At 42.2% G+C, this 10461-nt stretch overlaps 1 protein-coding gene across 1 annotated transcript; it reads right to left on the bottom strand.

Moving 5' to 3' along the window:
- Positions 1–6648: 6648 nt before the first annotated feature.
- her8.2 (hairy-related 8.2) lies at positions 6649–10234 on the bottom strand. The gene is made up of 4 exons (XM_017440223.3): positions 8859–10234; positions 8669–8764; positions 8502–8580; positions 6649–7345 (listed from the first exon to the last, which is right to left on the bottom strand). The coding sequence occupies exons 1-4, from the start codon at positions 8919–8921 to the stop codon at positions 6993–6995; spliced, it is 591 nt and encodes a 196-aa protein (XP_017295712.1). The 5' UTR covers positions 8922–10234; the 3' UTR covers positions 6649–6992.
- Between the last annotated feature and the right edge of the window lie 227 nt (positions 10235–10461).

The following is a 10461-nucleotide window of genomic DNA, read 5'->3' as shown; positions in this document are numbered from 1 at the left end:
TCAGAAGTTAATCAGTTGTATTTGTACATCCAGTGATTACTTCCTGGGAGTTTCATTGAAATCTGTCGAGCGGTTCATGAGATATTTTGCTAACAGACAAACAGGATGGACTCCCAACAGCAAAGGCCAAGGTTTTAAGCAAAGATGTTGCTCAATGTGTTGTGCTCAAAGTATGCGTTAGGGACCACGCTCAGCTACTACCACACTAAATCTGAGCTCTGTGTGTGTAAAACTGGCAGAGTTGTAGCCATTTTTGTGTTTTCTTAGGTTAGTTGGATGTGGCGGCCACCTTGAATGGATCTGAGTCCAAACTTGATGTCCACCCAACAATTACTTACTGAAAGTTTCATTCTTCTTTCAGCGATTCATGAGATATTTTGCTAACAAACAGACAGAGTTGGTTCCGGTATCTGCAGACTTTTAAACATCGATCAGTTAGTGCTCAGAGTAGAAGTTGTGGATGGCTCTCAGCTACCACCACACTGAGTTTTACATAGATATCTGTAAGATTAGTTTGAGCCATTTATGTTTGCTATAATTGCTTTCTTGTGGCGGCCATTTTGAACAGGGTTAATTCCAAAAGTTGACCCTTTTTTTAAGAAGAAGGAAGCAGCCCTTTTTGATTCTGATAATGTCGTCCTAATAAAGTTCAACTTGGACGTGACAGCAGCTCAGTGAAACAAGAACTAAAAGTGCTTGATAACCACCAGTAAACAGTTGGACTTCCTTGCACCATTTTCCCAAACTGGTTCCAGCCAGCTGATCGCTGAGGTAAACATCTCTGTGGTCACAAGATCACAAGTTTTTTTTTTCCCCGCCCACTGCTGCTCTCTAACCAGAAAGAGAATACACAGAAACAGGAAGAAGAGCTGAGAGGCTATGAGACGCAGAGTCACAACAATGACTCGGCACAAATCCTCAGCTGAACATGGGACTTTTGTACAGCAGGAAGTAAACATTCAAAGGTGCAAAAGTGCCAAGTCACTCTGCTTGTCTGTTTCTAGTTTGTGCTTCATACTTTTAGCTCCATGTTTTAAAGACAAATGTTATGCATTATTACATTTTAAATTTTAAAATAAGCTGTTATCCATTACTTTAAGATACATTTTTAATAAAAAAAAAGTTACACAACAGATATAACTATTTACTGTAGATCACTAAATCTGAAGTTCTGGCCATTCTGTCTTCTGATGACATATGTCTCATGTTTATGTTGTTTGCGGCTTCATCAAGAGGGTATTTTTACCTCTAATTCACACTAATTCCATTTCAATTAATGTTCAAATGTTAGCATAAGTCATTGTAAATAAAAGATTAGAGAAAAATCCAAGTTTATGTAAACAAATGTACATCTTTGTGGAGTTCTGCATTTGTCCTATCATCTAGTGAGTCAAATTTGTATTATCACATCAAAAATGTGTTAATATTTGCACCGTGTCAAACACATTGTGTGTATTGTTTTATACTTTTTTTGATTTATAAAAGAATAAATCGAATATCTAGTCAAACATATGGGTGCAGAGTGACAAACTGTTAAAAGACACAAAATGATTAAAGTATGACTTATCCCGGAGCCTAAAAATCCCCCAACAGATGATCCCTTTTAAATTTTAGTATGCTAGAAAGGCTGGGTTCAAAACCCGGACATGCCCCCAATCGTTATGACCCCTGGCTCAGATGACCCCAACAAAAGTGAGACGTACCGTATGTAAATGAAGAAAGAATTGATTTCTGCTTAAATTAAATCTAATTAGAAGTTCAAATCAACAATTTACCATAAAATTCAGTCAGATCAGTGGTGTCTGGTGTCCACAGGTGCAGGATAAAACAGGAAAAAGTCAGGAAAAACCAGCCGGAAAGACCCCTAAATTTGGACTCCTATCTTGGAAGGTCAGAGAGCTCAGACCAGCTCGAACCTCAGAATCCAACATGGCTGACTTGTGCGTGAAAAGACGCTGTAATTAACTGTTTGTTGTCTCTTCTCTTAGTTTGGATCTCTTGAAATACACACAGAACTGTGCAACCACGATTGGCAAACATGTCGCCATAGCGTTTAAATCCAACTTGTATTGCTAATGGCAGTTAGCCTGGTCACTGAGCACAGCAACAATAAAATAAAGTCTACTTATTGTTTTAGTTGCAGCTCAAACACAGTTAAATCAGTTTAAACCTCATCCCTAGATTTGAACTGAAACATCTGGGATTATCTGTATAAACGTAGCTGCTGTGGAAATGAATTCAACTAACGAAGGCGGCGGATTCATCGTGGGGTTTCAGTAAACCCACAGGTGTCCCACATCACACCAATCAACCCAGTGTCCTGCAGAGCAAAGATAAGTAAAAGCTCCACCCAACCACAAGAGAACCCACAAGGGAAGATAAAACTTTTCTAAAAGCAGGATCTTGACTCGGACTTGTAATAAAATGGCGCTTCCCCCACTGATGTAGTTTTCCATGCAGTGGAAAAGCCCAGCTAGGGCAGCAGCTGCTCATCGTTTCAAGCGAACTGCGACGGCACAAGGTGTTCTTGGAAATGCATAATTAATTGAGCTGAACAGGTGTGCAGTTTCATGAGCTAATCCGGTGTTGTATCGCAGCGGCGTATTCTCAAGAGGCCGAATTTCTGTCGAAAACGGCTCCACNTAGCTAAATGTTGTAAAAAGTGACATCAGAAAATCAACACTACATTTTAAAACAGTGTTTCAAGCTAAATGTGACAAAATTTAGGCATGAATTTTGAGCACAAGCTCCTTTACAAACGGCGCCCCATAATATTGAACCATCTAGCCCATAGCCTGTATCCTGTTTATAATCCCGCCTCAGAACCATCAGAATGACGCCCTGCTCCGGCCCGCCCGACCACCTCCCTGCTCCTGCGGACGTTCGTGTCCGAGCCTCAGCAGATCGAGCCGACTGCTGGGCGGATGTAACTCGATGCCTTCAGTTGGCAGCTGCTGCTGGCGGCCCCTCGGCCCAAACTGAATCAGCCGAGGGAATTAAGGGCCCTTCTCCAAAGAAAGCGACAGGTGTTGGCCTGCGCCTCGTTTGTTCTCTCAGTTGTTTGGTGACTTCTTATTTGTGTGCAGCAGCGTTCTGACTGCCCCCGCTGCGTGAGAGATGGTTCTGTTGATACAGTCATTTCTCCTCAGATGTGATGTCTCTGTGAGTGAACACGACAAATATGAGGCTGCCGTGTTAAAATTCAACGCCAGGAGCTTTTGTTGGTGTTGTTTTTGAAAAAAAATAATAAACGAGGGTGCGCTTTTGCGTCTGGGTAGTTCCAATGTCTATTTGTTTTTGTCAAATGGCAGCCCTCAGCCCTTTGCCCTCCTTATTATACATGTTCTGTACACTCCATTATCATGCTAATCACTCGCACAATGAAGCAGGTCTGTCTGCTGGGAGAACAACCAGCGAGCATCTCTGCGAGCTTCCAGGTAAAAAAAAATGCAGTGAAGTAGTTCACGGGCGCGCTTTTACGCGCAGGACATGGTGCGCACTATAAACCCAAACGTCCCCAAATGAAGGAAGCGCTGCAGACCTTTGAAGTGGGGGCCTTTTTTTGGCACCTCGCCACCCTCACATTGCTGCCCTGGACAGTGGAGAGAGCAGCTGTCTCTCGGCTCGCCTTTGTTGGCGAGCTCCGCCGAGGGAGCAGGCGTCCCCCTCTCTCTCTGTCCTTCTGTCTTCAGAGCCGCCGCCTGGCTCCATGTGGGGGCCCAGTCAGAACGGAAACAAGAGCGGGAGGACACTCTTATGTTTCTGAAAATGATTTTTTTTTTTACTGTAGTAAACATAACTGCTTCTTTCCTTTGACAGAAAGCTGCTGAGGGCTCTTATTAAGAAATACAATCATGCTTTCCTTCCACACAGACTTGACTGCTCTGCTGTACAGTTTATTTTGGAGGGCCACTATCCTGCGTGTTTTAGATGGTCTCCAATTTATGCAGAAGCCTGTTAATCACTTATTCCTTCATATTAGGTGTGTCAAAGCAGAGAAACATCTAAAACATGCAGGATAGTGGCCCTTCAGGACCAGGACTGGACACCCCTGCTATAGATTCAACATTATAAGACCGTTAAACAAGAGCACGGGATGTCCTAACATCCTCAACAACTATTTGCTTTAATCTGTTGTAACAATTCTGGAGAAATAAGCTTCTCAATCATTTTCAAGTTTAACTGCATATCAGGAGATCGCTTCAAGACCCTCCCCTAGGTGTGACCGCTTCTTTTCTTTTTGTTTTTATATAATGTTGTTTTTCAATCTTTGCTGCAATATCTGTTTGTTCAACATTGTTTTTTTGTTTAATGTTGTTAAAAATAAATTTCACTTGACATCCTTCCTACCGGACTGTTCATTTCTTCGTTTTTTTTTTTTTTGTTTCTTCCACCCTTCTTTTCCTCCCTTTCTTTGTATGTTCTTTCTTTCACTTAGGTTCTTCCTTCCTTTGTTCCTTCTTTGGTTTGTGGCTTCGTTTCTGTCTTTTTTCTTTCATTTCTTTGTTACTTGCTTTGTGTTTAGCTTCCTAAAATGTTGCTACTCCAGATGTTTTTATTTTAATGTGATTGGTCATTCCTAAATCATTAATATTCAGTATATTGTCCTTTAAAGGTTCACGTTTGTATTATACAGATCTGTCTCTGTTAAACTGCTTTTGTCTATACAACGTCAATCGATTGTGGAGTCCCTCCAGGATCCGTCATGGGGCCAATTTTATTGTTTCCTTTGGGTCATGTCGTCCACAAATCCAATAATTTCTTTCATTGTTAAGCAGATACATAGATCTATGTACCCTCTGCATCAATACACATTGAAATACTGTCTGTCTTCAGAAACATGACAGGAAGTCTGAAATATATTTATCATTAGAAAATTTAGGATCCCACTTTAAACCATTATCATTTGATTTTTGGTCCAGGATTCTAGGAGTTTAATAAACAGATTAACTCTGTGGTAATGAGTTGCTTTTTTTTCTAAGCTGAAATCCATTGTCAACATCATGAAGACAGTTCTCACAGCATTAATCACCTGCTGCTTGGATTATTGTAGCTGTCTTTATTTGGGCATTTGTCAGTCTTTCTTGTCTCAGGTCAGAATATACGTCCAGACTCCTAAGTGGTACCAGGAACCGAACCAGCATCACTCCTGTACTTGTTAAATACAAAATAGATTTTTTGAAAATCTATGTTTTTAAAGCTTTGCATGATCCAGCTCCTGAATACTTGTCTAAACTGCTGTGTCCTCCTTTTAGTCCAACATCTCCTAGATTTTTGTTTTGAACAGCTCCTTTTGGATGTTCCATGTTCTAGATTAGTCAGTAAGAGACACCGTGCCTCTGCTGTGGTGACCCCAAAACTTTGCAACAGCTTTCCATTTTTAATAAACTGTGTTGCTCTGTGCTGAGGTTTCAGAAAGTAATCACTGGACGCACATTTACAGCTGGTTAACATTTGGAGACAACGTGATTCAAAATGGCTGCCAGAGCTTTTCAATCTTAGCCAACACAAAAAAAAGGTTATAACCAATGACTTATATATATGTCATTGGTTATAACTGAGTCACTTTTTTCAGCTATTGAACTACAATTTGGTGTGGGACGGGAGTTATCCACAAAACATGAATTATTTGTGCATTTTAAGTAATGTATCCATGTATTTACTGTAATAATTTACTTGTCTTTTGTTTTATTTGACCTTAATCAGGTCAAATAAAACAACCCGATTACCTCAGTACCTTATACTGTAATATATTTGCTTAGTGACATGATGGTAGCTGGACCTGATGGCCTTATTAGGTATAACCTATCAACCAGTTTCTGTAGTGTAGTAGTTATCACGTTCGCCTCACACGCAATAGGTCCCCAGTTCGAAACTGGGCAGAAACATTACCTCTTGTCTAAACAACCCTCGGCCCCCTTCCGGTTCTTTTATCCCAGAGGATGGACAACTCAGACAATTCAACCTTTAAATGATGATGCTACAAAAGAACTAGAATTTAACTACTTATTCTTAATAAGGCAGAATTTTTTTTTACAAGGCCAGCACTGGGACTTCTGTTTACAACATCTTTTGGATGAAGCAGAGAGAAGCCTCAAAGAAAGAAATCGTCGACTCTTATAGATCCTAGGCTCTGCCTGACACAGAAGGCCCAGAGCGCCACCTAATCGTGATATCAGTGATCGTACTATGTGTCGCTAAAAAACTGGCTTTAACTGGGTCAAGCAAATGATTTTGTGGGTGTAAGGCTATCTTGACTTGTAAGCATGCGGCAGCCATCAGCCACCCGTCCCACACTGCTCATGATACGGCAGCCTTAACACAGATGATAAATGAGCACAGATTTTCCTCTGTGCCTTTATCGTACTTACCTTTCTTTTAGGCCATACCTAACAATCTACATCACCTGTGGGTTTTTTTTTTCTTTTTTTCCCAAGTTAAAATGTCTCTAACTCGGAGCTGCTTTATGTCCTAATCGTCGTATAAAAATGCGCTAAACAAGCTCAAACCAAATTTTCTGAGACCTGAGTGAAGCTTTCAAAATACCGGCGGGTGCTGTGACATTTTATGTGACCAATGGAAGCTTTTGCGCACTCATTTTATGCAAAACTAAAAAAAAAAGGTCAAAACACAACTGATAAGACAATAAACTTTGTAATAATCTTTATTAATATTAATGCTTAGGTTAAATATTAGGTGAATAGGGAAGACAGAAATCTATGCAATGCCAAGCAGGTGGTTTAAAAAGCAAAGTCATGTCTTATATTATGAAATAAATAAGGTTGTTAATACAATAAATACATGAAAGATTAATAAGAGCCTTCTATAAGCAGGCTACAAGAAGTTGACTTCTTAAGGGAAGTACTGAGAAAAGGTCTGTATAGAATCCTTATAACACACCTACAGTAATAATCACTGGAACAGAACCACCCCACATGTCTCCTGAGCAGCATATCTATAAGATACAAAACAGCAGATGGTCTAACACCAGTCTACCAGGGTCTCCACATCTCCAGCACCCCCAGGTGGGAGCGGCGGAGCCTCTCCTGCAGCCCAGGCTCGTGGCAGGTGGGCCCCTCCGTCCGGTGCTGCTGCCTCCCACCCGGGGGGGCCCCTCTAACGGCTGGGCCTTGGGTGCCTCGGCCCGACGACAGGGGGCCGTCCCGTCTAGGCTGGGCGAGCTCATCGCCGGACCTGGGCAGGGACTTCAGGAGGTGGTTGAGCAGACGGGAGCCCAGGGTTTTGTCCATCCAGTCGCAGGTCAGCAGCATGTTGTGGACCTCGTGCATGCACTGGATGTAGCCCGTGCTGTATCTCTGCTGGGCCTCCAGGCCCACAGCTGGATCTGGATCAGAGGGAGAGAGAGGGCGTTTGTGTCACAGGGACCTCTGGTGGTTACAGCAAAACCTACATTTAAGCTTTGTTTGTGTGAAGGCCGATTCAGCATTCACACTATTGTTTTTTTATTTATTTTTCTGTAAGTTGTAACTATTGCTGCACATTTTGGGCTATTTTAACCATTCATTTATCAAAGTGTTCAGCTCATTCAGGACGTGGAAAATATATAATTTTGTTTACATTTCCCCAATAGAAACACATTGAGCTCTCATAAATTCCTTCAAAAACATTGTTCTCTCTGAAATCTGCTTCAGCATACAGATCTGTTTTTAGATTCTTATAGTTTTGTCTTCTTGTAGTTTTTACTACTTTTAGATTTAAGCTAGCCTTTTGTTACTTTTAGCTTATAACTAGCATTTTGCTGCTTTTAGATTTCATCCAGCCTTCTGATATTTTTAGCATAGTTGCCCTTTTGCTCTCACTTTTAGGTAACATTTTGCTACATTTTTTTTACTTTTAGCTTTTAACTAACCTTTTGCAGATTTTAGCTTTTAGCTAGTATTTTACTAGTTTTGACATTTAGCTTGCATTACGCTTGTTTTAGCTTTTAGCCCGTCTTTAGCCACTTTTAGCTGTTAACTAACTTTTAGCTACTTTTAGCTAGTGTTTTACTACTTTTGACATTTTGCTCGGATTATGCTTGTTTTAGCTTTTAGCACATCTTTAGCTACTTGTAGCTTTTACTCACCTTTTGCTACTTTTATAATTTATCCAGCCTTTCGCTACTTTTAACTAACCTTTATACTTTAAATTAGTGTTTTACCACTTTTGGCATTGAGCTCACATTATGCTCCTTTTAGCTTTTAGCCCGTGTTTAGCTGCTTTTAGCTTTAACAACTCAGTGCTCGCGCTGTATTTGATGCAGTTTGTCTGGTCAGAATGAATCTGTGTGTTTCTCTGTAAAATAAAAACAGAAGATTTGTCACAAAGGGCAGTTTTCCATCATCCCATCAGCTGGATGCAGCAGAACAGCAGCTGGTGTGCCGATGCTGCCCCCTGCTGTCTGCTGCGGGTCTTACACCTCCCCTCTCAGACACTGGTCTTTTCACTCCAGCCCAAAGACGACAGGAACCACACTCAGAGCTGGTTTCTTTCTCTCTCACCTTTCACTTTGTTGCTCTGGATGTTCTGCAGGTGTTTCACCGTCATCTCCAGGATGTCAGCCTTCTCCAGCTTGGATTGCTGTCAGGAAACACGAGTCCTCGCAGTGAGCCCAGCCTTCTTTGTTGAGACGCAGAGGAAGGACAGAGCATGTGCTGCTGGTACTCACGTCAAGCCTGAAGGCTCCGACCACGGTTTCTTTCAGCTGGTCCAAGCAGTTGTTGATCCTCTCCCGTCGTTTCCTCTCGATGAGCGGCTTTCTCAGCTGGAAACCAGACATAAACAAATAAACAATAATTAAATAAAGCCCATGAAGGCGGACAGACGCGAAGCGCCCGAGCGGACAGGGAGATAAATACCTTCCTCTCGTCCTTGGCGCTGGGCTGTTTGTCCGGGCCGCGCGCCGGGCCAGAGGCGGTCATGTCCGCGCGCTGCTGCCACCGATCCTCGCGCCTCTAGGGTCCTCGGCGCGCCGCGACGCTCTTATTTATATAGGGCCTCGATTAGCATGTGAAAGCCGGCAGGATTTTCCCACACACGGGATCCCATCAGTCAGGGCTGACAGGTCAGCGGCTCCATTCAGGGACCCCGGGACACCCGGGCGCTCTCACCCGGCGACAGATGTCCGGCCTGAAACCGCGCACCGGTCTCCCCCCGCCCATCCGGACAACAACAACAATAACAACATAAACAACAACAACAACAACAACTGCAGTTTCATTTTCTTCCACTTGTGAACAAAAGTGTCCAATTACCCTTTTGTACCCTGGGGACAAAAGGGTATCACCCTCCCCCGTCAGCCCTTTCACCCATGGAGCAACAAAACACTGAGCTACCTGCAGAAAACCTGAGACACATCACCTGACCGGAAGCAGGTCACAAGTTTTTATTTTCAACTATAAAATGTCATTTAATTGAAGGCCTCGCATTTCCTCCCCTGCCGCCTTGCGTGTAACGCTGGCATCACGCTCAGAGTATGTGTGGTGAACGACTCTCAGCTACTACCACGACAAATTTCAGCTTGATACCTATAAAATTGGCTGTGTTAAAGGCATTTGTGCGTTTGCTAATGTCGATTAGCTGTGGCGGCCATCTTGTTAGGAATCGACTCCAAAAGTCAACCAGTTGTAGATGTACATCCATCGATTATTTCCTAAAAGTTTCATTACAATCCGTCCAATGGTTCATGGTATATTTTGCTAACAGACAAACCAGGTTGACACCAACAGTTGATGCCAAGTATTAAGCAAACACTCTGTGCCATGAGTAGCACTTTGAGTATGTGTTGTGAATGGCTCTCAGCTACTAACACACCAAATTCTAGCACGATATTTGTAAAATTGACCGAATTATAGCTATTTTTGTGTTTTCAAAGGTCAGCTGGTTGTGGGGATGATCTTGATATAAGCTGGTTCCAAAAGTTAATAAGTTGTAGAGGTACATCCAGGGATTATTTCCCAAGAGTTTCGTTAAAATTCGTTTTGTAGTTCACAAGATATTTTGCTAACAAGGCTGACACCAAATAGTTAATGGCAAATTTTTAAACAGAGATCCTACATGATGTGGTAGCACACAGAAAACATAGGTTGGGGTCAATATCAGCTTTTATCACAACACATTTTAGGTCAATGACAGTAAAACTGACTGAGTCAGAGCCAATTTTGTGCTGTTGTTTTTTAAGGTCAATTGACTGTGGCGGCCATCTTGAATCAGATTGACTTCAAAAGTTAGTCTGCTGTAGATGTACACCCACTGATCAATTTCTGAGAGTTTCATTAACATTTGTCCAGTGGTCCATGAAAAACTTTGGTGACAGACACACACACACACACACACACACACACACACACACACACACACAGAGGTGAAAACATTATCACCCGCCTTTGCCTTTCAGCAGAGGGAGATAAACAGCAGCAGGGAAGTTCAGCTGCACTCTCACACAGCAGTCTCATTTGATCC

This window comes from Kryptolebias marmoratus, linkage group LG2 (genome assembly GCF_001649575.2).
Source record: "Kryptolebias marmoratus isolate JLee-2015 linkage group LG2, ASM164957v2, whole genome shotgun sequence".
Lineage (NCBI taxonomy): Eukaryota > Metazoa > Chordata > Actinopteri > Cyprinodontiformes > Rivulidae > Kryptolebias > Kryptolebias marmoratus.
This window is presented reverse-complemented; position numbering and strand designations above follow the sequence as displayed.

Coding starts and splice junctions, on each gene's coding strand:
- her8.2 (XM_017440223.3), bottom strand. CDS start 8,921: ATGACCGCCTCTGGCCCGGCGCGCGGCCCGGACAAACAGCCCAGCGCC. Junction 8,765..8,858: donor GCGCCAAGGACGAGAGGAAG/GTATTTATCTCC, acceptor TCTGGTTTCCAG/CTGAGAAAGCCGCTCATCGA. Junction 7,346..8,501: donor CCAGAGCAACAAAGTGAAAG/GTGAGAGAGAAA, acceptor CCTCTGATCCAG/ATCCAGCTGTGGGCCTGGAG.